Source organism: Girardinichthys multiradiatus, chromosome 10, assembly GCF_021462225.1.
Source record: "Girardinichthys multiradiatus isolate DD_20200921_A chromosome 10, DD_fGirMul_XY1, whole genome shotgun sequence".
Lineage (NCBI taxonomy): Eukaryota > Metazoa > Chordata > Actinopteri > Cyprinodontiformes > Goodeidae > Girardinichthys > Girardinichthys multiradiatus.
In genome coordinates this window covers 12633149-12660832 of record NC_061803.1, presented here as the reverse complement: position 1 = coordinate 12660832, position 27684 = coordinate 12633149, and the positions used below count along the sequence as shown (strand labels likewise).

At 40.9% G+C, this 27684-nt stretch overlaps 1 protein-coding gene and 1 long non-coding RNA gene across 2 annotated transcripts in view; one reads left to right on the top strand and one right to left on the bottom strand.

Moving 5' to 3' along the window:
- LOC124875677 (melanopsin-A-like) overlaps window positions 1-27684 on the bottom strand; it is a 59388-nt gene that overhangs the window by 11888 nt on the left and 19816 nt on the right. The window contains exons 4-9 of the mRNA XM_047377975.1: window positions 27481-27684; window positions 17143-17314; window positions 16816-16977; window positions 14428-14535; window positions 10568-10739; window positions 10274-10465 (exon numbers count right to left, since the gene is read on the bottom strand). Coding sequence (XP_047233931.1) covers window positions 10274-10465; window positions 10568-10739; window positions 14428-14535; window positions 16816-16977; window positions 17143-17314; window positions 27481-27684 — 1010 coding nt within the window. The remainder of the gene's footprint in view (window positions 1-10273; window positions 10466-10567; window positions 10740-14427; window positions 14536-16815; window positions 16978-17142; window positions 17315-27480) is intronic.
- LOC124875678 lies at window positions 209-27596 on the top strand. Its single transcript, XR_007040099.1, has 3 exons — window positions 209-256; window positions 5085-5156; window positions 27471-27596. It is a non-coding gene; the product is annotated as an uncharacterized LOC124875678 (long non-coding RNA).

Below are 27684 nucleotides of genomic sequence, written 5' to 3'. Positions count from 1 at the left end.
CACAGATACAGCTGGAAGTCAGCTTTCCTATCCCTGCTAAGAAGAGCAACCACACATCATGATGCTGCCAACAACATGTTTCACTATGGGGATGATGTATTTAGGGTCATATGCAGTTATTAGTTTTTCTTTACATTTGCATTTTATATGTAGGCCAAAAAGATAAAGTAAATCATATGTGTTGTTTCTTCTTTTGTTTTTTTATTCTAGGCTAACAAGGCAACTCTCGACTCTTTATATATGACTCCCCATGGATGTAAGAGTCATCCTCCTAATCTCACCTATTTCTAAGATTATGGTTTTTATGATTTATCTTCAGAAATATAAACCCATGTCTTAGTTTAAGGTAGAACATCCTAAGAAGGTTCATTATACACACCACAGATCACCACAGTCTTTTAGCATTAAATATTAGAGAAGGTTGTCATTAATATGTCACGGTAAGGTAAAGTAAAGTAAGTTTATTTATATAGTGCTTTTCAGCAACGAGACACTCAAAGCGCTGTTGTCAAAAGACAACAACCATTCGCAATTGCTGTTAATGACTGCATCGTGCAGAGAGAACTCCACGCTCCAGAAGATTTTCTGCATAGATGCACATTGTGTCACTCATTATGCTAGAGGGGTAGATGAAATGTCTCTGAGCAAATGCTGCAGATATTTACATTATCACATGCCATCCCTTAGGAAACATCGCCAAACAGCAATCCATGGGTCTGAATAAAAAAAGATATTTGAGGGTCATATAAGATGTCATTTGGCATCGGTTTATGGCCTGCAGCAATATTAGAAATTTTGTCTGCAAAGCCAACTCTGGAGAATATTTTGGTGACAAAAAGGAGTGGATTGCAAGTGCAATTTGTCATTGTTATCATTCCTGCCTACAAAATACTCTAATACATTGAAAACAGAACTACCAGGCTAACTCTGTTGCTACTTTTCTTAAAAAACTAAATTATTGACCGGCTTTAAATATTCTGCTGATAAAAAAACATAACATTTTACTGTATTTATGTCATGATGCAAGGGTTTTTGTTTTATTTCAAATGTTGTCCTAATTTGCTTTTCTTTGTTTTTTTTATGGCGAGTAGTTTGGTTTATTCCCACTTGTGTATTTCCCTCCAATTAGACATCATCTGATGTTTTTGGCTGTGTACACACCAAGACAGATGTCTTCCAGAACAAGGGTTTTAGCCACATTTGCACTTCCAGTCCACATGAAAAAAAGCGTTTGGTCATAAAATAATTTTTTTTAATGCTTTCAAACACAGGTTTTTGTGTATACATGTAAAATAGATTTCCACAGGTAATTCAAAACATAGAGAAAGAGGCCCACTTTGCAGATGCCCGTACTTGTTTTCTGTGCTAAAAACCTCAAAAGCAAAGCAGTTGTTACAGTTTTCCACATATTTTTACCTTTTTCCTGACTTGCTTAGGCTTGAAATGTAAGCTGAAGCAAGTGAGAGGAACACAAAAGAGTGTTAAAGAGAACACAAGCTACAATTGTATCTTCTTTTGGATTTTAATGTAGTTAATGTTGACATTATCGCCACCTGCTGAAAAATAATACGTTTTACAATATTTTAATTGGAATCTAAAAGACAAAGACGAGGATATGTTCAAAAATGGAGGGGGAAATGTCTACAGAAGTGTAACTGGGGCCAGTTGCATCCCTTCATTTAGCAACCACCATTTCCAGTACTTTTTGTAGCAGCTTCCTTTATTCCTATCTTTCTTCAGTTTGTTTCTTGATGCCTGCTGTGGTCTTGGGTTTTCATGTTTAGGATTTTCCGTTATTTTCATGTGAGCATTTTTGTTTCCTAATGACCCTTTTACTTGACTGCAATTGAGTCTTTCCACACTCTTACTATGTTATTACTGTTTTCCCTTTCATTTGAAAACTGACAGTTCAAGCCACCATCTGAATTGTTTTGTGAGTTTGTGACAAAAAAAAGCATCACTGAAGAAAACAGGCCAGGTATCTTAAAAGCACAAGAACAATATCAGATAAGGGCAACTTACAAAAAGAGACAGAGTGGAGAGAAAAGGCTGATACAATAGTAAAAAAATATTTCTAAGGTAAAATGCTCCTGGTTTTGCAACTGAAAAAGTATACAGGGATAATAAATGGTATTTCTTTCCATATGACTTTCTTGAAGTTTGGAGAAAAATAATGTGCTGTGAATCTCCCCCTTACAGATTTCTTCTGTTTTTGCTTTTATTGTCACACATACCTTTTTGAAATCATTAAAAACATGAGACAAAGGTAACCCGAGTAGATAAAAAAGCAGGTTTCAAATAATAAGTGCATTTATTTAGGTAAAACAGCTATTCAAACCTCACTCTATGTGAAAATATAGTCGCCTGCCTTGTTAAATCATGAGTTGATCAACAGGTATAAAAACATACTTTTTTCACTTGCACTGGTCAAACCCAGGCCTGATTACTCATCTTTCCAGCAGCGATAATGTCATTGGACTCAGGTGTCTGCACAGACCCCAAACAACCTTTTCTCACACCTGTGTTTCCGAGTCGAGGCGTTTATTTGATCTGTAAACTTGACTGAAAAACTGACTCATTTAGGTTTGCTGCAGATATCATCCTACGCACGTAACTCTTAAAATGCTTTTCATTGGTTCTTAAGTCTTTAAGTTGTAAACTTCAAACATAACTTTATATATAGAACATTTAGAATTTATGAAATGACAATCTGGATTTTGAACTCAAAGCAAATCTGTATCTTTGTAATCTGCAGTTGAGATTAAAGAACCAGATGCCTTCATCTATCAGCTGCTGCCATATGCTGAAATATGAGATCACATCATGCAAACTCTGGATTAAACCAGATTACTGGATTAGCGTTCAGGCTCTCTGTAATGGACTCCTTGGTAAACCTGACTTGCAAGGCAGTCTGTCTGTGAGAGTTCGCGTGTGAGAATTGTGTTTTTTTTCTATGAATTAAAATGATTACAGAGGAATGGAAATGCTCTACACACACATTATCTCACAGATGACACTTTTTTTTTTTTTTCTCTTGTTCTCGGTGGAAGACACATGCATTTTCTCTCCCTCCCTCCCTGCTGATCCCTGCTTCTGCTTTTGTCTGTATTTTTCTCAGAGCCTTGCTTTGCATATCCTCCAAACTTGTAAATTATGGATTTGGTCAGCTGGACTCAACATAATTGGTGAAAAATGTTTTTTTCCTATGGGAAGACAGGGTAAAGGAGACCCTCTTGTCCAGGCGGGACTATCTTCTCTGGAAAGACAATGGATTCTTGGCAGCAGTGGAAGATTGTGTGCCTGACTACAATGTCGGTCGCGGACGTAGAAAATGTGTACATATTTGGACTTTGATAACACGATTTCTGCTTTTTGGAGTTGGTGGTTATCTGGCTTATCGAGTGATTCGCAAAACGTGGACGGCTGTTCAAAGCATTCCAAAGCTGCCTGCGATGTTGGATGGAGTCTGTAGAGCGATCAACACTCAGACTGAAACGTTAAGAGAGCAGAATCGAAAGCTGGACACGATTCCTGAACAGAATTGCAGCCTGGCAGCGGTTGGACTCAGAGGTTAAAGGATATAATCTTGGGGAACTTGTACGCTCCAGATCTGCGGAAAGTACCAGAAATTTGGCTATTTGGATTCGCAATTGAGACATACCAGTAAAACTCATAAGGTAGTTGGAAATTCACAACTGCCTGAACCAAAACATTTTTTGTTTTTCTAAATCTGGCTCCCCAATGCGGCCTTGGCAACTTCTGCTAACTGGCTATCGACAAAATATCTCCTGGATGTTATATAAACACGACGCTCTTCCCCAGCACTCCCCTACCAGCTGTGTGCTGATAGGACTATGCAGCCGATTGATAAAACTTCCACCTCTCTTCTCAAGGACAATGGCGCTTCTATCAGTGTTGACAGTCTAATTCTTGCAAACACACTCAGACTTATATATTCGCACCCTCAAGATTCCACCGTACCCTTGATAAATCTTTACTTATGTGTGTGTTGCTTACCCCTGCTGAGGTTTTTTTGTACTGTTTCAGACTCTATTCTGCTAAGAATAGAGTCTGAAATATTATCTTTTTTCCCTCCTATCTTACTTTACCTAAATGTGTGATTTCATTACTTTTCATAGATTTTACCAACAAAAACCAAACATTATTAGTAACTTGGACTTTAGCTACTCTTACACCAATGACCCAGCTTTCTTAATTAGATTACTTAGTTCAACTTCAGCACCAGTAAAAGCAATATATTATTAGCACCTGAAAATGTGGATTAAAGCTGTTTTGTACCAGTGACTCAGCTTCACTAGTTAGAATTCAGTGGAATGATGAGACTTCTTAGCACAAGATGCTTTCCCCTACATAGAGGACTTAATGATATAATTACCTCTTTAGAAAGATTTGTTTAGAACCAGCTCTTACCAGTAAAACCCAAAGGACTATTAATGTTATCTGTATCATTGTAATATTGACCAGAGATTTTTAGATTTCTCAGAAGGACTCATAGATTTTTAGATTTCTTAGCATTTGATTTGTTTTTCTGTGTTCTTTGTGATTGTATTGTAATTGTATGTACAGCGCTGTGAGTGTCTCGTTACTGAAAAGCGTTATATAAATAAACTTACCTTACCTTACCTTACATATAATGAACCCACACTTTCAGTAACATAATTTTTTCCAGATACGTTCTCAGTATATGGCTCTTGTAAAGTTACACCAATACTTTATGCAAATCCTTAAGGTTAAACAACAATCAAAATGCTTTTAGAAGTGCAGCATCTGATCATTTTGTATCGCCTCAGTTCTCCTGCCTGAAAAGTTTTTTTTCTAGCGAAGACAAAGTAATAGGATCTGATTGTTTCATTCCAGAAAACTAACCTCTTTAATTATTTAAGATGTGGCTAAAAAGTGAAAGAGGAAAGACTTCCTCATAAAGAAAACTATGTTTATGTCTAAATGTGGTTAAAATGTTGTCAGGGAAGATCAAATCAGCAAACCAAGCCTGACTTTTTAACATCTTTATATAGGTTAGATTTGGGAAGGACTTATCTAAATAGCAAACTTTATCTTGCCAGGACCCCGCCCAGATCAATGTTAAGCTCTGGGCTAGATCTGCACAGTGGCCTAATATGGACCCGTTTGAGGAGGTGAGCCAGCAACGTCCTGGATGTCTTTTCTTGCCATGCCTGTTGGACCAAAGGTGCACTTGATTTTGCTGATACTGGTCCAGACTTTTACGAGATCTATCCCAGACCAGACAGTTATAAGCGTCAGGATCTAGCTTTGTGCAAAGGAGATTTTTATAGGATTAACTAGTCTGTTTATGATTACATGACTAATGAAATAGTCCAACTTTGAATATATTTTATGGAATAATAAAGGGAGTGGCAGACCTGAGACAACAAAAAAGAAGTTGTCCAAGGATGTCCAGTAATGATAGCTCTAATCTTAGAGCTTTGTACAACAAAACGTGGCCACTTCCGGAAAATCTGAAAATATTTTCCCCTACAGGGAAGGATCAATGTGTCTATTTCCCAACTTCTATTTATTCAGTTAGGAAATAAATCCTCTATTTAGAAAAACTAGATTAAAACAAACTAACGGGTATGACGGCTATTTATTTCCCTAACAATCCCTTTAAAAAAATAACTAGCGTTTTTTATGTATTATAAGCTTTTTAAAAGTTGATCAGAGTTACTAGGTGCTTCCTAATATAACCTGATTGTCAGAGAGTGGGTTTGGGTCAGACCAGCTTGCAGGGAGATACTTGGGAGCCAGAAGGTAAGGTTTTGATCCATAATTTATCAGAAAGGCCTGAACAGCGCAGGATACTCTGCCAGGAATTCAGGAAGCAGTTAACAAGATATAGCGAACTTACAAGAGCTGAACAGGAACTAGGCTGTTATTCTAGGAATAACACAGGAGCATGACAGGTGAATAGCAGGTATCTAGCAGAACGAGGCGACAGAGAACAAATGAAACCAGTAAGCTTATATACAGGGAAGGTGAATGGTGAAACAATGGGAACGAGAGTAGTTAATCAGATGAATACTTACAGGTGTGCTGGCCAGGTGAAGGGAACTGAGGTAATGGAGGTTGCTATGGTGACTGTAGCTAGGAAACGCAGGGACAGGAGGAGAAACTAACACTAAACTAAACTGGGAGGAACAGGAAAAGAAACCTAAACATAAGCTGACAAAAAAAGTAACTCTAGGAAGAACTAAATCTAAGGACGTGGAAGGGACTACGTAAATAAACAGAATTACTGAATAACAGAATATAACTGACTGACAAGAACTAAAACACAAAGGATAAACGAAGGGAACCATTACTATAAAAACTAACCGAGAGGGAACTATACTATAAAGCAAGGCTGGGGAAAGAATAATATTAAGGAGAACAATTAACTGGGTAAATAATAACACAAAGGAGTCTAAGGCCAGGAGGAACAACTAACAAAACTAAGCACAACGCAGGAGTAAATAAACCTAAATAAACTGCTAAGTCAAAACAAACACAAAACCAAAACAAAGTCCAAAATGGCAGATCCTGACACTGATAACATGGGGTATAAACATGAGGCAGAACAATCCGGAAATCAAGCAGAACCCAGGTTTATTTGCACCCTGTGTAGTGAGCAGGACGGTAAGAGGTGTAAACATTCTCTAAAGATTACTGTTAGAGAACTGCAGCAAAAAGTGACAACTTGGAGTCACCATGCCAGAAAATTAAAACATGAGGATTTTGGGTGCTTTAACTGTGAGCAATATATAAAAAATATGAATACCAAACTGCAATGCAGAGTGAAGAGGGTAATAAAAACGACATGTAACAAGCAATGTATAAATTAATAAATATCTTCAGGACCACCTACTCAAATCCTGTTTTTTGCATAGGTTGGAATGCAAATATAATTTTAATGCTGATATTTGACAAGAACATTAAATTTTAAAGATTAAACATACTTCAAGGAATAAAAGAAAATATATTTCCAAGATGGCTGCACATTTTCATTTTAATGGTTAATGGTACATTGCCAAAACACTTAGCTAGATCTTTAGGTCTAAGGGCAGTACCTTCAGTAATTAGATTCCAGGCCCTGCTGGCAATTACATCTGTTGCATAACACATTAAAAATTAGACAAAATACATCCATTGAGGGGATATTCAGGTTTTTGTGAAGTATTTATGAGTTAAGCTTGACTAAGCAGTGAGCATTTCTGACATGGCATGGACATTAAAACAAGGATGTTGATAGAAAAGTGACTTGGTGTTAACAGGTAACATTATTCACCTGTATTGTTAAGGTTACATATATGTAAATAGAAAAGAACAACTATATTTTGTTGTATCCCCAGTGATCAACTTGAACCTCTTGTAATAACTCCTGCTGATACCACAAACTGGGAGGGCAGCATCTACACCAGGTGATATTCACCGTAGTTATATTGCTTCAAACTAACCAAAATATCCCTTTTATGTGTTGCAAACAGATGGCCCCTGCTGTTGACCTTTCTCTGAGTAATGGTGGAAAAAATGCATGTGTCCAGACCTGCTGAGTTGATCCTCACTGTTGGGGCTATGTGATATTTTGGAGCGCGTTTTTGTTCCCTTCCTGCATCCCTTGTTGCAGTGGATGATGTAGTGTTTCTGACAGCTTAAGCGACATTCACACATTGGCTCTTATGACTAACCCGAATCCCTAGCGGTCTAACCCACATCTGACCTCTGCTTTTAAGACACTAACAGGTCTACAAGGGGTGGGTTTCAATTCAGTTCTCTGTTTTTTTGGATTTAGCACTTTTAAGCAATTCAGTGATCAGGATGACTTCATGGCCCATTAAACTTCTCTTGACTGTGGCAAGAATACTAACTTGTTAAACTCCAGAGTTTTTGTAGCTCTGCATTTGTACAAATTCACATGTTGCTTCACCACCCAAAAAAAATGTGAGGACCAGTACATTTGCATGGAGTAAAAAGACAAGCAGCTTTGAGTTACACACATGCTTTACCTTTCTATGCATTGGATACTGTAGCATACAGTATATAATTTGACTTCCGGATTAAGATTTTTATCAGAGATGTCGAAACTTACAGATGCGATAAATACCAAAACTAGGCAGGACTGCTTTAGAATATTTGCAAATCCTACTCAAATGCCACAGCCATGACCTGATCATACCTTTATTTAATCTCATCCTAAAGGTATGTAGTTGTTCTCTATGGAACAATAAGGATTTAATCTCTTTAGCATTTGCTGTCAGTAATGACTTTGTCTGATGAAGTGTGTGTAAGATATTCTGAGTGATTTAAAAGTGTGTGCTAAGCCTCTTATGGTGCGTCCACACCGAACGCGGATTCTGCGAATATTTCGCGTCATTTGTGTGCTTTTGCCCGCTTGACATTCCGCATGAACTCTGCGTTGCCAAATGGCAACAAGCAGCAAAGCTTCGCCACGTCATCAAATAGGAGGAGCTTCCATCTGCTGCTTGCTGGTTTCAACTGAACATGGCGGACATGGATTTCATGGACCTAATTACGCCGCCGACGTCAACGTCCCTGGGTTCACGAGATTCTTCAGGGACGGGAACAGTTCGGAGAGTACCACCACCTACTCCAGGAGCTGCATCTGGATGATGGTCAATTTCAGCGGTACTTCCGTCTGTCCAGGACCCAGTTCGATGATCTGCTGTCCCGCGTTGGGAGACGAATTGGCCTCCGGGACACCAACTACCGGCGCTGTATCCCCGCTGCTGAATGCCTGTCCATCTGTCTTCAGTGAGTAAATAAATCTCAGCTCAAAAAAAAAAAGACGATTTTTAATGTCCACATCTCCTAAATATAAGATATATATAGCAAGTGACGTGCCAATATAAATTAGCCAAAAGACAGTAGTACAATGGCGACATTTTAAAGTTTTACCTGCTACTCTAGTCTCCTCACTGACTCTTCTCCAGGCCAGGTCCTTTCTGTACTTGTCTCGGTAAAAATAATTAGTTGAGTCATACAACTCTGGCTTGCCGCACACCGCCACTATGATCTGGTCCTCCATCATTACTGACAACCGCTTCTTCTCCGCTGCGGTCCTTCACCCTACGTCACAGCCACATCCAGTCCCTGATTGGTTGATGCGATGCGAATTTGGAAAAAAGTTCAGATTTTTCAACTCCTCCACCGCTCTCGCTTTGCTCCCGCTTCGCTCGGCGCGCCTTTCGCTCCGCGTCCTTCGTCTCCTGAACGTGCCTCTACATAGGGATAACATGTAAATCGGCCGCTCCTATCGCAAAATCCGCGTTCGGTGTGAACGCACCATTAGAAGTAAGAAAGGAAGCAATTCTTGAGGTGTTGCTCTGTTGTGATAGTTGGCTAATAAGACTCCACAACTTTTATACCCTTTGTGCAGCGATATTTTGGTTATCTAGTAGAAGAAAAGAAATGGTGCAGACTGAAAGAACACACAAAAGATTTGTAGGCACTGCGAAAAAAAGTGATAGGCTAGCCATTAGCTGCTAACCACGCTACACTTAGCAACTGCTTTGTGGCTTCTAATCGGTGCTCCAGGAAAAAGGCTATTTCCCAGTTATTTAAGAAATATAAAGCAGAGGTGTCTAAAGTGATGCCCTCAGAATGATTTGGTGTGATGTGCAACTGCTATTTAAGTTTTGTGCAAATATGACACAGCAAATGCATTCCCCATACAAGGTGTGTAATGGTTTGCCCAAATACATGTCAAGAATTAAATCAGTTAATTTAGGTATATTGAACAGAAGTGAGAGTAGCATTAAAATTAAAACTTTCACTTTAATGTAGTTGCTTTAGTTATATTAAAGATCATAATACTGTTTTAATTTACAAATGAAAAATATTTTCAGTCAGTCAGTCAGTCTGACTGACTGACTGAAAATATGATATAAAAAAGAATACTTTTACACCATGCAAAACTTTCTGAACACTACTACTTTTATTAATAGTTTCGCAAAAACAAAACTATATCATCTACTGACTTTAATAGAAACTTGAACCAGTAATCTCCTCACCTTTCAGTTGTTCACTGAGAAAATCTAAATCAGTTTTGGAATAATGGCAAAAAAGGACAACCTTTTAAGTAAAGAGCCCGAAAACACAGATATTGAACACTAACAATCCAAAACTCAATGAAAGTAGAAGCGTATGCCTTTCAAACTGCAGAAATGTGTGTGCCACATGATACATGCGTACATTTGAATGTGCTTTGTGTGGATATGGATCATCTCTTTGTACTCACAGTGAGCTGTGAAAGATGACAAATGGCCGGGTCAGTGGGGTTGAGGGCAGCAGTTCTCTCAAACTCTCCTGCGCTGTGACCACTCACCTTTGATCTCTGGCTGGCATGGCGCACCTGTTTGACATCAACGGACAAGTGACGACCGTCAGGTGTCCGAGAAGAGCAGTCCTCCTCGGTGTCCGAGAAGTGCGCCTGCGATGACACAAAACCGAAATAAGTGACTCATGGTTGTAATTTGTCGTGGATGGAGGTGTTAGACAGAGACATACCAGATTAGACATGAGGTACACTCACTGATTCGCTCTCGGACTGGGAAGAGTTGTGGTGCCTGCCGGGGCCTTTGCTCTCTGACTGGCTGGTCAGTGTTGATCGACGTGTGGACCGGAGGCTGCTGCTGCTGTAACGGTCCCTGCCGGTGATGCACAGCAACGTGCCCAGATATGGTAAGTATCTGCTGATGGCTGATCTGAGAGAAAATGAAACGCAGGTGGGCAGATCAGGCAGCAACATTACTGTAAAAGTCATTTCAACAAACCACGGCCAAAAGTACCATAATCCGATAAAAATACAATGAACAATTTTAAATAAATAAACAAATAAATGTTTTTTTTTTATTAATTCCAGAAGTATGGAATTAAATATGTAAATAAATAGTTAAAATGTTAAATTTGTATTTGAATTGATCTTACTTTAAAATTACCTTTAACATTACTGTGTCTCAAGATATATGTTCTGTGACCCAGTTTCAATAAATGTTGCTGCTGTGAAACAATAAAGTGCTTTAAAATCCACTTTAAATACAAGATAATCCAAATACTTGATAGGAAAATATATCTACAGCTCCTTGTAAATGTACACTGCTCAAAAAAATAAAGGGAACACTAAAACAACACAATATAACTCCAAGTAAACTTCTGTGAAATCAAACTGTCCACTTAGGAAGCAACACTGATTGACAATCAATTTCACATGTTGTTGTGTAAATGGAATAAACAACAGGGTGAAATCTTTGGCGATTAGCAAGACACAGTCAATAAAGGAGTGGTTCTGCAGGTGAGGACCACAGACCAGTTCTCAGTACCTATGCTTTCTGGCTGATGTTTTGGTCACTTTTGAATGTTGGTGGTGCTTTCACACTCGTGGTAGCATGAGACGTACTCTACAACCCACACAAGTGGCTCAGGTAGTGCAGCTCATCCAGGATGGCACATCAATGCGAGCTGTGGCAAGAAGGTTTGCTGTGTCTGTCAGCGTAGTGTCCAGAGCCTGGAGGCGCTACCAGGAGACAGGCCAGTACACCAGGAGACGTGGAGGAGGCCGTAGGAAGGCAACAACCCAGCACCAGGACCGCTACCTCCGCCTTTGTGCAAGGAGGAACACGAGGAGCACTGCCAGAGCCCTGCAAAATGACCTCCAGCAGGCCACAAATGTGCATGTGTCTGCACAAACGGTTAGAAACCAACTCCATGAGGAGGTATGAGGGCCCGACGTCCACAAATGGGGGTTGTGCTCACAGCCCAACACCGTGCAGGACGCTTGGTTTTTGCCAGAGAACACCAGGATTGGTAAATTTGCTACTGGCGCCCTGTGCTCTTCACAGATGAAAGCAGGTTCACACTGAGCACATGTGACAGACGTGACAGAGTCTGGAGACACCGTGGAGAGCGATCTGCTGCCTGCAACATCCTTCAGCATGACCGGTTTGGTAATGGTGTGGGGTGGCATTTCTTTGGGGGGCCGCACAGCCCTCCATGTGCTCGCCAGAGGTAGCCTGACTGCCATTAGGTACCGAAATGAGATCCTCAGACCCCTTGTGAGACCATATGCTGGTGCGGTTGGCCCTGGGTTCCTCCTAATGCAGGACAATGCTAGACCTCATGTGGCTGGAGTGTGTCAGCAGTTCCTACAAGATGAAGACATTGAAGCTATGGACTGGCCCGCCTGTTCCCCAGACCTGAATCCGATTGAGCACATCTGGGACTTCATGTCTCGCTCCATCCACCAACGTCACGTTGCACCACAGACTGTCCAGGAGTTGGCGGATGCTTTAGTCCAGGTCTGGGAGGAGATCCCTCAGGAGACCATCTGCCGTCTCATCAGGAGCATGCCCAGTCATTGTAGGGAGGTCATACAGACACGTGGAGGCCACACACAATACTAAGCCTCATTTTGACTTGTTTTAAGGACATTACATCAAAGTTGGATCAGCCTGTAGTGTGTTTTTCCACTTTAATTTTGTGTGTGACTCAAAATCCAGGCCTCCATTGGTTAATAAATTTGATTTCCAAGTATTCAATGAGAATATTTTATTCATTCAGATCTAGGATGTGTTATTTGAATGTCCCCTTTATGTTTTTGAGCAGTGTATTTGTATCCCTTGAACTACTTCAAAATGTCTCTTATTACAACAACTAACTTAAATCTATTTTAGTGGGATTGTATGTGACAACACAATGAGCATTAATTGTATCGTTTATTATTTTTGTGGAAAATGTATTGGGATTTATTGTGACAATAAATTCCACTGGATGACATTTCAAAACCCCCAAAACTGACAGTATTGTTGGGATTGTTACTCCACTCTGTTCCATTACAGCATCAATAAATATCAATGCATTCCACAATGTGATTAAAAGTAGTTATTGTGTGCTGTTTGGCAATAAAAAAAATAATTTTTTGTTGTACCTGGTGTCCTGAAAAAACCTATTGCACAAAGGGTAAATAGTTTTAGAGCAGTATTTGTGTTTGTGGGGCTTTGACTGCGGTGATATGAAGTAAGCATAGTTGCCAAAAAATACTCCAGGGAATTTGGAAGTACTTTTTAGTTACTGTTATTATGGACTGCATGTAAATTTTGACAAACATAATTATTTAATAGTTTGTATATTTATCGGGATATGGGACAATCGGAATATTAGGTCCACTTCATAAGATCGTCACTAGAACTGACATCCAACATGTCATGATCTCATTTTGAAATGTAACATTTAAACATGTGCAGTAGGGATGGGCAAAAAGGGCTATGATGTCTTTCACGACATTTTGGGGGATGTACTGAGATAACGTAAAAATGGGCAAGAAAACGTACTTAGAAATCCTTTTAAGTTATTTCTGACAATGGATTGCAGGGCTTTAAGAGCATCTCACCGCAGTCTAAACACTACAATCACAAATACTGCTTCCAAAAAAAAACAAAACAACAAAAAATAGCTAACCAGATATCAAAAATGCTACTTCAGGACACCAGTTACATCAAGTATTTCAATATTATTGCCTTTAATCATATTTTTAAAGATACTGATATTTATTGCTTCTCTCAAGGAGCCAAAATTGGAAACAACAATCCTGATACTTCTGATTTTTTGGGTTAGTAGGCATCACCATGTAGAGCTTATCATCACAATAAATTCTTACGATAATAAAAAAAAAAACACGAAAACGATAAATGGTACGATCATTGCATAATCACAATTATTCCAGAAATATTTGGCAGCGACACTAATTTTCCCAAACTCTGTTTATTTATGTGGTAAATACTCAAACTGTTTTTAGATTATTATTGTTGTGTATTTAGATTATTTTTATGATTATTGTTAACAAAGACCTTTATGAGCTTAGAAACAGTGGGATTTCCCAATTAATGTGCTCTCTATAATTAGCAATACAAGCTAATGCCAATTTATTTTCAGTTGTTCTTAACTAAGCATGCTAAATTTAAAAAAGATGAAATATCTCAGAAGGGCAAATCAAATTTAAACGTTTTAATTTTTTCTTACTGCAGCTATCAATTTTAAACGCATGGTGGCCATTTTGAATTTTGAGGTCATGGTTGGTGAGAAATTTCCCAATGTCTCACATGTAATACTGACTATAGGGAAAGTTTTTATTAATTTCTTTTTCAATTTGGAACTCAAAATTTTCCATTTATGACAATAAATCTAATGCTTAATCAAGCTGCATCCTTCAAACAAACATGCAGAGTCACTTTTTATCATAAACACACAAAACAAACAAAATCTAAATAAAATAAATAAACAAATTAAAAACAAAATTAAAGTTCTGTTGCACTACTGTTCTAAAATTGCATTCTGAGCAGGATAAACAACAGTATCAGATACTCTTCTTGTAATACAACACCTGCGTGTATGTCTTACCTGTATTTAGGATGCATGATAGCATATATGATGGGGTTGTGAATAGCTGAAGCTTTGGCGATCACAGCAGGAACAGAATTCATGTAAGGAGTCAACATGTCGGCGTACCTAGGAGAGAAACAGATGAGACACACGAGGTGACAGGAAGAAAAATGAGAGAAGGAAATGAGGCCCATCTGAGCGAAGGGGGATATTAAATAGGATATTCTTTAACTAAAAGACCTACAACCTGACCTTAACAACTTCTTCTTTTTAAATAATGTTTTCATTTCTAATATCTACATAACAGCTCTTTGGTTTACTGATAAGATTGTCTGATATCCTGACCCAAACACTCTTGTCAAAGGTGGAAACTTACAATTTAACACCTTGTTTTCATCTATTTCACAAACACAAAGAGGTTTGTTTGGTTTTTTTCCTATGTTTGAAATAGTTTTTTCTTCTTTAGACATGTTTTTGTGATTATAACTCAGGGCAAAAAATATAACAAACGAAGCTTTGAATCTTACATAGAAAGTAGAAAAAGTTGCAATGATATTTTAACTAGGACACAGAGTTACACCTAAAAAAAGCAAAAAGAACATAAACTGGAGATATTGTAGTAATTGTAATATGGTGTGTGGCTGGATATCAAAGTAAGTGTGTGTGTTTGAGTTTTAGTGTGTATATGTATTTGTGCATACATTTTGTACATAAAAAAAAAAAAGAAACTTAGATAATAATGACATCCTAAAGAAGAAGAAAGAGTTATAAAACTTAAATCAACAGAATGAATGATATACATTTTAAAGGGTTGAATAAATTGAGGAGGAAGGGTATAAGTAGTGCTAGTAACCACATTTATTGCAATATTTGTCATTACAGCTGCTACCCACATTGGGTCCTGTCAATGCAACTAGAGGGATCTCACTGAAGAACTGTAAAAAAACAATTCATGCCATTCTGTTCTTCCAGAATAGGACTCCTGGCTGAGGAGAAGCACACCCCTCCAAATTGCACATATAGACTAGATGCTGGGAGACCATGGGAAGTAGAAGGTTCTTCACGCTGCACTTGAAATGCAAAATGTAGCTGCAAGATTGTCTCAGAGAAGCTCTGACCATTTTAGGTATGAAAAAGAATGACTTTGAGAAGAAAAAAGAGTGAGCCGCTGCTCAGAGGGTTCATAAAGTAGTTTTTTAACGGTCCCAGAACAGCACATAAAAAAACAATTTTAGTTGTTATTGCCATGGTGTGATCAATTTACATCGATTAATGAAAAAACAGACAATAGTGTGTGAGTAATCTTTTAAGTGCTTCTCATATGCTAAGATGTGTGCACAAATCACTGTACTAGATAAAACCCACCCATGTGCATCCTCTCATGCTGCTGATAGGAAGAATAAAATATCGGTGGTGTTTCCTCCTCAACATTAGCACTGAAACTGATGGAGTACTTGCAGTAATTATCAATATTTATTGGGAAAATTCGCATTGTCAGGAAATGTCCTTGTGCAGAAAACTGTAAAGGTAGTTTTGTGATAGAATAGCCAGGAAAGCAGCAGGGAGAAATGAGTACACAAAAAATTAGATTTTCCAAATTTGCTTCAATCCGTTGACGTTTTAGCAGTTTTGGAGATCATGGAAACCACAGGGCACTGTTTATTTAATGTGACAGGTTATTAAAAGTTCACCGTAGGGAATGTTATCTTGCTTTTGCAGTGATTTTTAATATTTTATTTGCAAACTACTCAGATTTTCACTATGTACCTCATGCTAATACTTGTCAGTTAAACACTTTTTCACTTACAAATTCATTTTAATAAATAAAATAAAAAAAGATAAACAGTGCAGGATTGTCATGTAATTCTTTGGGGAAAATGAAATATATGCTTTTTGCATCATTTGTAAGTGAGTAGGAACCAGGCTGATAAACAAAGTGAACCAAAGAATGTTCTTGTAAGGTATGATAGATCTGAGAATTTATATTTTCTGTTAAATTTTAACACCTAAATAAATGTTGTTAAGGACATTGGATTTTACATTGCATTTATTTAATGCAAGAATAAAGATAAACAGACAGATCCTTAAAACTCCAACACATATTCTAGGCAATGCATTACCTCACGTTTCAATGTATGGGAATATATTTCAAACTTACTGAGACAACCTTCAACAGTGATAGCCAATATGCAATATGATGATGCATGAATAATCTTTGCCTCAAGCTGCTTTACTGACATTTAAAATCTTAAATTAATCTCCAGACTGCTTTATTATAAATGAAACCCACCACAAATACAGTGCTTCACTGAGTTTGAGTCCTTGTGGACAATTTTAACCTCTGCTTGATGGTAAATAATTTCTCTTAAGCAGTCTTGACTAAGCTACACACACTTAGGTACTTACCCTGCAAATGCAGTAAGGGCTGCGCAAGAGTAAGGGGCCCAGGAGATGACAAACAGTAAGATGACAATTAAGGCGATTTTAGCCATCTTCCATTCACTCCTCATTTTATGGAACTTCTTTGCAGAGTTTCTTTTACCTTCGCAGTTGATCTTTGTCACCGCTCTGCCAACCACAAACACAACGTTAACAATATACTGTATTTTGAGCAATCTGAAAAGAGACCTCAAATTCATTTGTTTTTAACAATAATTCCAACAAGAGTTTATCTCTGTGGGAGTATGTTAGGGTCGACTGTAAGGAAATGCGTGCAAAACTGCATTTACAAACCGTGTTGTGTGTTGGATGGCTCTGAAGATGCCGCAGTAGCAGAAGATGATGATGAAGAGAGGAATAAAGAAAACAAATGTAAAGAGCAACATGGTGTACGATCGCACGGAAGGGGTGAAGGTCATGTAATCCCAAGAGCAAGAAGTCATTAGACCCTCAGGGACGTAGGCACCTGTGGGGGGACAACTGGTTATTGCAATTCCAACTTTATATTATAAGAGTCTGACTCCTTATTCTTTTACAAAAGCTTGAGCTGCATGTTTAACACATTTTGCCTTCTAAACACAAGATCTCAGGAGTCAGCACTGATTCTTTGACCTTAACAGTAAGGGGTTAAGGTGTATTTCTACATTTGTTTATGGATGGATTCAGAATACCTGGTAAAAAAGCAAAAGCACAGTTTATAACTGCTTTTTCACAAATGTTTCACGAACATTGTAACAACTTCTCTGCAGTCTATAGTGTAGCTTCATAAAAACTCTTCAAAAAGTTTCAGAGCTTTTGCAGAAAGGAATGAAAATGTCGAAGCAGCGGAATCAGCCAAGCATTTTGAAATAACTCAAGAGGCTTTATTCTGTCAGATACAAATGGCCTATAAGTTCGCCGGGGAAAACTGAGTTTTAGACAAATACGGGCATCTCTGAGCTGCAACAAATCTCCACCCAGTTATTGGTAAACATCCTTTCTTTTAAATTTCAAATTTGGACCAGGGAACCAACAATGGTAGTTTCCACTGTTTTACATGTACTGTACACCTTACAAAATTTGAATATTGTTAAAAAAGCTCAATATTTCTTGCCACTCATATCAGATGGAAGTCATATATTATATAGATTCATTACACAATACATTTTTACCTTACTTTTTGTAATTCTGATGATTATGGATAATGAAAAACCAACATTAAGTGTCTCAGAATATTAGCATACCACATAAGATCAATAAAAAAATGATATTTTGAACAGAAATGTCAGGCTTCTGAAATGTATGTTCAGTTCTATGCACTCAGTACTTGGTTGGGCTGCTTTTGTATGAATTACTGCAGTGTGGCAGGACATGGAGACGATTAGCCTGTGGTTCTGCTGAGGTGTAATGGAAGCTCAGGTTGCTTCGATAGCAGCCTTCAGGTCATCTGCATTGTTGGTCTGGTGTCTCTCATCTTCCTCTTGACAATACTCCATAGATCCTGTGTGGGGTTTAGGTCAGGCCAGTTTGCTGGTCAGTCAAGCTCAGTAACACCATGGTCATTGAACCAGCTTTTGGTACCTTTTGTGTGGGCAGGTACCAAGTCCTCCTGGAAGATGAAATTTTCTTAAAGCTTATCAGCAGAAGGAAGCATGACAATCTCTAAACTTTGTTGATAGATGGCTGAGCTGACTGCTAGCTTTAAAATAAACAGTGGACCAACATCTGCAGATGACATGGAACCCCAAATCGTCGCTGACTGTGGAAACACTGGACCTTAAGCAACATTCAGTGCTTCTCCGTTCTTCCTACAGACTCTGGGACCTTGATTTCCAAATGAAATGCAAAATTTAAAAAAGGATTTTAGACCACTGAGCAACAGTCCAGTTACTTTTCTCCTTAGCCCAGGTGGGATTCTTGTAGAACATGTGTAGGATTTGTCTATGCATAGTGGCTCTTCATGCTCTGTCTCTTCATGCTAACCCCAGCCTCAGTTCACTCCTTGTGAAGCTCACCCAAATTCTTGAATAGATTTTCCTCCGAACATCTTTTTGCCCACTAACCATAGAGGATTCCTTGTACTCAATGCTAATTCTTTCACAAAAAAACTGAAAGCTCAAGATATTCTGTGGTTATTTTTATGGATGAAGATGCTGCTTTCGGTCAGAATTACGTACAGAAAAGCCGTTGTTAAATGTTGCACATGTTTAACAACAATTTTAACAACATGAAATGTTAACTTCTAATAACTTCTAATGAGTGGCATTTTTAACCCGGCAGAACCAGATTATCTGTTGTTTTTAAACCAAGATTAACTAGATTAATAGTTTTACTAATGGTGTGTTTGTATTCTACTCAGAAGCTGGATATTCTGAGTAGAGATTCAGATAGGACAGCTGCTGAAGTTGGAAAGTTGAAGGTCCTTGAGCCACCCCAAGTGTAATATCCATTATGGCTGTCAGTTTGTTTCACATCACAACACAGGCACACACAGTAGTCTACCGATTCTATATGTAACCACATACATACAGTGTTTGGATGGAAAGAGATAAGTTGTTATCAGCTTCTATTGCTAATAGTACTGTAGTTGGTCTGTTTTTTTCAACTTCCATGCAGAAGAAGCGTAACTTGAATGTAACGTCATTCCCACATGCAACGTCTGGCCCCAGAGACAAATTGAATGCAATACAAATAACTGATGACCTAATAAAGCTAACTGAACCACATATTGATGTAGAGTAGTTAAAGAGTAGGCCTGACACAAAGTAAAAGGACATACTGCTCATAGTTTTGAATCACTGAAACATTAACATAAGATTTGTCTTGCTCACAACTATTTAAATTATTTTGTATTTATTAAGCCTGCAATTTGGAGAAATTAATGTTTATACCACAGTTCTGGTAATTCTGTCTAGTTGCAGTTGACACACTCTACTAATTTACAACATTTACACATGTTGTCATAAATACTAACGGTAGAATTCAGCAGGGTAAAAAAAAAAATTATTACAGAGCAGCAGTTGTATTTAAATTTTGTGCTACATTACATGACTACAACACACAATAAATAAAAAGAACAATGACTTGTATAGCATAAGTGAATGAAGCTAGTAGTTAAATTAGTGAACATGAATATTTAGTTTTTTTTAAGATTGCAAATAAATGTAAAAAAAACATTCCAAAAGATCATAAATTTTGCAATCAAACACTTTTTGTCACCCTATTATATAAATTAATGAAAGAGTAGTTTTTGTGTTTTTCTGCTAATAAAAAGGTGTTACATAAATACTAAAGCAGTTAAATATATGAGAATCTGATATTCACTTTTGTCTGCGCCTCAATGGGAGGAAAATGTTTTTCCAGCAAAAACTGTCTTTTATTATGCTGCAGTTTATCATGTAAACATGCCTTTGCCTGGATTGTCTAAAAGGTTGTTCTGTCTAAAGAACTGTTTAACCCATTGTACTTTAGTGTGTAAAACCATTAATTAAACATTTTATATATCAATCTGTTTTCCGGGTCAAAGGTAAGAAGCTATTTTAAAAGAAACTGTATTTGTCATCGTTTTACTGAGCTTCTTGACCCACATGCAGAAACTTTCAGGAGACAAATGAAGTTTAAGAGATTTATTCAGAAGGGATATGACATGAATGAGGAATTCTGGGCGGCTCCGGTGGTACGTCCACTGAGGAGGGAAAGCAAAAACGCTGAGCAAAGTTTCTGAGTGTGGAGGGGGAGTTTGAGTGATGAAGGCTTACTGTTGCAGGCAGAAATAGGAGTCCGGGAGGGGAGGTCAGTTCTTGGATGGAAGGTCTGTGTTTTCCAGAGGTAAGCAGTTCGTTGGAGAGCGGACAGGTTTAGGTGACTGAGCGTCTAGAACCCGGTGGCGGCAAGCCTGTAATCCGAACGGGGAAACTCAGGTGGTGAACGAGATCAGGTTACACAGGAACCACCAGAAGGATCCAGGGATGCACCTTAAAGAAGGAACAGAGCTTAGGTTACAAGAATATCTCAGAAGATTTACAAGTCACTGGGCTGGAGGTACCACAAAGGACGACACTCAGGCGTCGAATGCTCAGCAACCCTCTCCTTAAAAGGCTGCCATAACGAGCCTAATGGCTCACAGGTGTGAGAGGCAGTATGCAGCTCCACCCTCCAACTGAACACACAGACAGATCCTGACATTACCCCTCCCTCAACGACTGCCACAAGGTGGTCCAGCAGAGGCAGACGAACCACATCGGGAAGCCTCGAAATCCCGGATGAGGGATTTGTTGAGGATGAAGGACCCAGGGATCCAGGAGCGGTCCTCCGGGCCGTATCCCTTCCAGTCAACCAGGTATTGCCATCCGCGGCCGCGGCGACGGGACCCCAGGATACGTCGCACAGAATAGGCAGGGTGCCCGTCAATGTCCCGGGCGGGTGGTGGGGGCTCAGGGTACTGGAACGGACAGGTTTTACATGGGAGATGTGGAACGTAGGGTGAATGCGTAGGTGTCACAGCAGCCGGAGGCGGACCGCAGTGGGGCTGATTACTGTGTCAATGATGTAGGGGCCGATGTATCTGGGGGAGCTTACCGGACGCCGGTTTCAGGAGAATGTGATGGGTATAGAGCCATACCTGTTGTCCAGGGGTGTAAGGGGGAGCTTGGATTCTTCTCCGGTCGGCAAGGCGGCGATTAGTGGCTGCGGAGCGATGAAGCGCTGCTGTGGTCAGTTGCCATAGGTGCTTGCAGCATCTGATGTAATGTTGAACAGAGGTGACCAAGGCATCCCTCTCATCTGCTGTAAATAGGGGGGGCTGGTATCCCAGTGAGGCTTCAAAAGGAGAGAATCCAGTAGCAGCTGACACGTGTGTTATGAGCGTACTCCATCCAAGGGAGATGGGTACTCCAATCCCAGGGGGCCGATGAGGTCACACACCTTAGAGCGGCCTCCAGCTCCTGGTTCATTCGCTCCGTCTGACCATTAGATTGGGGGTGGAAACCATAGGAGAAACTGATAGAGGCATTTAAGGCTGTGCAAAACTGTTTCCATACCTGGGCAGTGAATTGCGGTCCCCGGTCAGAGACAATGTCTCGTGGGATGCCGTGGAGACGGAAAACATGTTTTATGAGGATCTGGGCAGTTTGAAGCACTGTCGGCAGCTTTCTGAGGGCGCCAAGACGGCAGGCTTTAGAAAAACGATCAATAATTGTAACAATGGTGGTCATACCTCTTGACTTGGGCAGGCCGGTCACAAAAACGTTAAGACGTTTGGCTGATTGCAGATATGAAAGGTTTTTATGGTCAGTAAAAATCTGCACCGGGGTTTCTGATCCCTCAAGCAAGTTTCTTCCAGAGCTAACTTAACTGCCAACGATCCCCCACGTCATAATTGCGTTCAGTGGGAGTCAGACGATGGGAGAAAAAGGCAGAGGGATGAAGCTTGTGATCGGAACTAGAGCACTGCGAAAGTACTGCCCCCACCCCAGAGTCTGAAGCATCAACTTCTAAAATGAATTGTTTGGATGTCTGAGGCTGGGTCAAAATGGGAGCCGTGGAGAAACGCGTCTTGAGCTCTAGGAAGGCTGCTTGAGCTGCGGGGGTCCAGGAGTAGGTGGTTTTTGTGGAAGTGAGGGCGGTCAATGGTGCGGCAACCTGATTGTAGTTTCTTATAAACCTCCGGTAGAAGTTGGGGAACCTCAGGAAGCGTTGTAACTGCTTACGGTTCTCCAGAACCGGCCAATTTACGACTGCTTTAATTCTTTCAGGTTCGGCTCTCACCTGTCCGCCCCCAAGATGTAGCCCAGGAAGGGCACCAACTTGAGGTGGAAGCCACATTTCTCTGCCTTCACATATAGTCTGTTCTCTAAGAGGCGTTGGAGGACTAGACGGACGTGTGTCCGATGTTCATGTAGAGTCTTAGAAAAAATCAAAATATCATCTAAATAAACAAAAACAAAGATATCCAGGAAGTCACGGAGAACGTTATTAACTAATGCCTGAAACACTGCAGGTGTGTTGGTGAGCCCAAAAGGCATTACCAGATACTCAAAATGACCGAGTGGGGTGCGGAAGGCAGTTTTCCACTCGTCCCCCTGTCTGATGCGAACAAGATGATATGCATTCCGGAGGTCAAGTTTAGTAAAAATGGTAGATCCCTGTACTGGCTCAAAAGCAGAAGAAATTAGGGGAAGTGGATATTTGTTTTTAATAGTGATGTTATTCAAGCCTCTAAAGTCAGTACAAGGTTGGAGTGAACCATCTTCTTTTGAAACAAAGAAAAACCCTGCTCCCAAGGGCGACGAGGAGGGACGAATGAGTCCTGCAGCTAACGACTCGTTTATATATTTTGCCATAGCCTCCCGTTCAGGCTTGGAGAGATTGTATAGCCGACTGGAGGGTAGTGGGACCCCATGGAGCAGTTCAATAGCACAGTCGTATGGTCTATGGGGGGGTAGTGAAAGTGCTCAATTCTTGCTGAATACCTCTTTTAAATCCACATATTTTTCAGGAACTCCAGCCAGAGGAGTCTGCTCCCTCCCCATAAACTGGCTGGGCACATTGAGGAACTGCAGACTGGAGGCAGGAGGAGAGACAAGGATTGGACCAGGAGTCAATAGAGAGTGTGATCCAGTTAATTTGAGGGTTGTGTCTTTGCAGCCAACTGAAACCTAGGACGACAGGGGTAGCTTGGGTGGAAAAGATGTTGAATTCAATTCTTTCACAATGCTTTCCAGAAATTATGATCTCCAGTGGAATGGTACTATGGGTTATGGGAGGGAGAGACTGACCCCCCAGGGCTGACACCTTGATGGGAGAGGGAAGAGGAACAGTTTTAATGCCATGTGAAGAAACAAATGCTGAATCTATGATGTCTTGTTCACACCCAGAATCAATGAGAACAGAGATGATAACAGTCCTTTCGTTTACCATAATGGTGGCAGGTATTGTAGGTCGGGATTTCTCACCTGATCGATTTTGGTCCGCCGGGGCTCCCATAACTACCGGCGGACCAGATCTTTTGGCCGCACGGGACAGTTGCCAATAAAGTGTCCCTTACTGCCGCAATATAAACACTCCTTTTGGTCGAATCTTTTCTGCCATTCTTCGGGGGTTAAGCGGGTACGTCCCAACTGCATGGGTTCAGGTCCAGCTGACTCAGGTGACACCCCACTGAGATGGTTACGAGGAAGAGGGCTAAGGTTTTCAGAGCTAGGTAATGGGGGAGAAACCCTTCTGTTTTTGTCTCTACTCCTTTCCCTCAGACGGTTATCCAACTTAATTGTCAAACTGATTAAATCATCCAGGGACTTAGGTTCATCTCTTAAAATCAATTCATCTTTCAAGGCATCATTGAGAGAGTGAATGAAAGCCCCTTTAAGAGCACTAGGCTTCCAGCCGGACCCTGCGGCCAGAGTATGAAATTCAATAGAATACTCTGAGACAGATTGTTGCCCTTGTTTCAACTTCCAGATCTTCCTGGAAATTTCAGCTTCACCCCATTGATGATCAAAAGTGAGCTTCACTTCGCTAACAAACTCTTGAAAAGAGCAGCCAATATGGGGACTTATGAAAACAGGACTAAGCCCACTTCAAAGCTTTTTCCCTGAACATGTAGGCAATCTTAGCATCATCACCGGGGAAGGAGTGAGGTGAGCGATTGAAAACAAATGTGCACTGCAAGAGGAAACCTCTGCACCTACCTACCTCCCCTGAAAACAACTCAGGAGTAGGTGGAGTGACGTCACGGAAGGTCGGAGGAGACTGCATGGGCAGATCCGGAACACTAGGAGGCGCTGTGGAAGGAGGAGTAGCAGAGGGATTAGCTTGCATGTTGTTTAGCATAGCGGCGATTTGTTCCATGTTGAGTTATCTGGTTTTGTTGTTCTATTAGAGTCCGGAGGACGTTTTTGTGGGTGAGTAGTTGGGATTTTTGCTCATCTGATAATAATCATCTTTATTGGTCATTGCACATGTACATTACAACAAAATTTGTCCTCTGCATTTAACCCATCCCTTATAGGGAGCAGTGGGCGGCCATTGTGCAGCGCCCGGGGAGCATTCTAGGGCTAAGGGTCTTGCTCAGGGACCCAGAGTGGCAATCTGTGGAATACGAACCTGGCCCCTAGTGTCCCCTCTGGAACGCAAACCTCCTGTTCTAACCACTAGGCCACCACTCCTCCATCTAATGTGGACCTAAAGGTTTCTGCTGGGTCAGCTTGGCCTGAGTGTTCTGTCATCATTTTACTGAGCTTCTTGACCCACATGCAGAAACTTTCAGGAGAAATGAAGTTTAAAGGTGCATTCACACCAAACGCGATTTCTGCAAAAGGAGCGGCCAATTTACATGTTATCCCTATGTAGAGGCTCGTTCAGGAGCGGAGCTGCGTGGCGCGGTGCGAAGGATGTGGAGGGCGCGGCGCGGCAAGCGAAGCGGCGGGATGGACGAGTTGAAAAATCTGAACTTTTTCCTAAATTTGCGTTGCGTCAACCAATCAGGGACTGGATGTGGCTGTGACGTAGGGTGAAGGACCAAAGCGGAGAAGAAGCAGTTGTCAATGATGGAGGACCAGATCATAGTGGCGGTGTGCGGCAAGCCAGAGTTGTATGACTCAACTAATTACTTTTACCGAGACAAGTACAGAAAGGACCTGGCCTGGTTATGTTTAGGCACAAATATCTTAAATTTAGGAGATGTGGACATTAAAAATCGGCTGTTTTTTTTACTGAGCTGAGATTTATTTACTCACCGAAGACAGATGGACAGGCGTTCAGCAGCGGGGATACAGCGCCGGTAAACCGCGGTGAAGTTAGTTTGAAGTTGGATGTTCAAGCTCCGTGGAGTTAGCGGTATCTAGCTCACGGTTGATCCGATTCAGGCACTCAGATTTTCCACGATTGTTTGTTACGGAAACTTATTGACGGTCCCTAGTGAACCACCGCGCGTCAGAAGAGGGAGCAACAGAGAGCAGCTACCCAAAATCTGGGTGCCTGACTCGGATCGGCCGTGGGCTGGATGCCGCTGGCTCCGCGGAGCTTGAGTGTCCGGTGTCCGGCTTCGGGCTGGCTTCACTGCAGTCGCCGGTAGTTGGCGTCCCGGAGGCCGATTCATCTCCCAACGCGGGGCAGCAGATCTTCGAACTGGGTCCTGGATTGACGGAAGTACCGCTGAACTCGACCGTCATCCAGAAGCAGCTCCTGGAGTAGGTGGTGGTACTCTCCAAACTGTTCCCGTCCCTGAAGAATCTGGTGAACCCAGGGACATTGATGTCGGCGGCGTTTGTCGGCTCTCCACAGGTAAAACACCGTGATTATCTGTGAAATCCATGTCCAGCATGTTCAGTTGAAACCAGCAAGCAGCAAATGGAAGCTCCTCCTATTTGATGACGCGGCGAAGCGTTGCCGCTTGTTGCCGAATGCCAACGCGGAGTTCACGCGGAATGTGAAGCGGGCAAAAGCACACAAATGAGGCGAAAAATTCGCAGAAATCGCGTTTGGTGTGAACGCACCATAAGAGATTTATTCAGAAGGGATATGACATGAATGAGGAATTCTGGGCGGCTCCGGCGGTACGTCCACTGAGGAGGGAAAGCAGAAACGCTGAGCAACGTTTCTGAGTGTGGAGGGGGAGTTTGAGTGATGAAGGCTTACTGTTGCAGGCGGAAATAGGAGTCTGGGAGGGGAGGTCCGTTTTTGGATGGAAGGTCTGTGTTTTCCAGAGGTAAGCAGTTCGTTGGAGGGCGGACAGGTTTAGGTGACTGAGCGTCTGGAACCCGGTCTGAGCGTCTAGAACCCGGTGGCGGCAAGCCTGTAATCCGAACGGGGAAACTCAGGAGGTGAACGAGATCCCAGGGAGGCACCTTAACAGAACAGAGCTTAGGTTACAAGAATATCTCAGAGGATTTACAAGTCAGAGACAGGATACTGGGCTTGAGGTACCACAAAGGACGACACTCAGGCGTCGAATGCTCAGCAACCCTCTCCTTAAAAGGCTGCCATAACGAGCCTAACGGCACACAGATGTGAGAGGCAGCACGCAGCTCCACCCTCCAACTGAACCTGCTGAAAAAACCAATATAGAAAAGAACACACAGACAGATCCTGACAGTATCGTCTCATATCTAGCTCGATCCGGCTGCAAGTGAGTGAGAGAGAGAGTGAGAGTTCAGCAGATAACAGGAATGCTGAACGGAGTGTAGCAAAGGTCTGTTATAAACATGATACATTTGCAAAGGTCAGAGTTAAGGTATTGACCTTCATTCTCAAATACACAGAGAATGCTGTGTTTTAATGCTAATTTTGCCAACTGCGCTAAACACTGATGCTAAGACCATTTTGAAATGTGAACTGTGTAATCATTTACTTTTTATATAAACTTATTGTAAAAATCCTGCTCCAGATATAATTAATCTTCCTTTATCATAGTTCTTAGTGAGAAATAGCAATGAGCACATCACATGCCTTTGCAGGACAAGCCAGCCTTGTGAAACTTGCTCAGAGCAAAACTATCCAGGCCAAAAATTCTCAGGACACCAAAATAGGATACAAAAAGTAAATACCGTCGCAAAATTTGATGCCATATGATATCTAATTTTTGCATAAAATGATTTTCAACTGAACAGAAAAAACTATTTAAACTTTTATGTCTTTGAATGCAGTTACACTCACTCCAGCCAAAGAAAGGTGGAAGGCTCCAGCCCATGGAGTAGACCCAGGCTATAGCTACAAAGCAGAGAGCTTTTTTGTGAGACATCACTCCAAGAGAGGCCAGAGGTCTGGTGATGACAACATATCGGTCCACTGCAATCACCATCAGTGTCATCATACTGCAAATACCAAACAGTGCTCCACAGAAAGCATACAGTTCACACC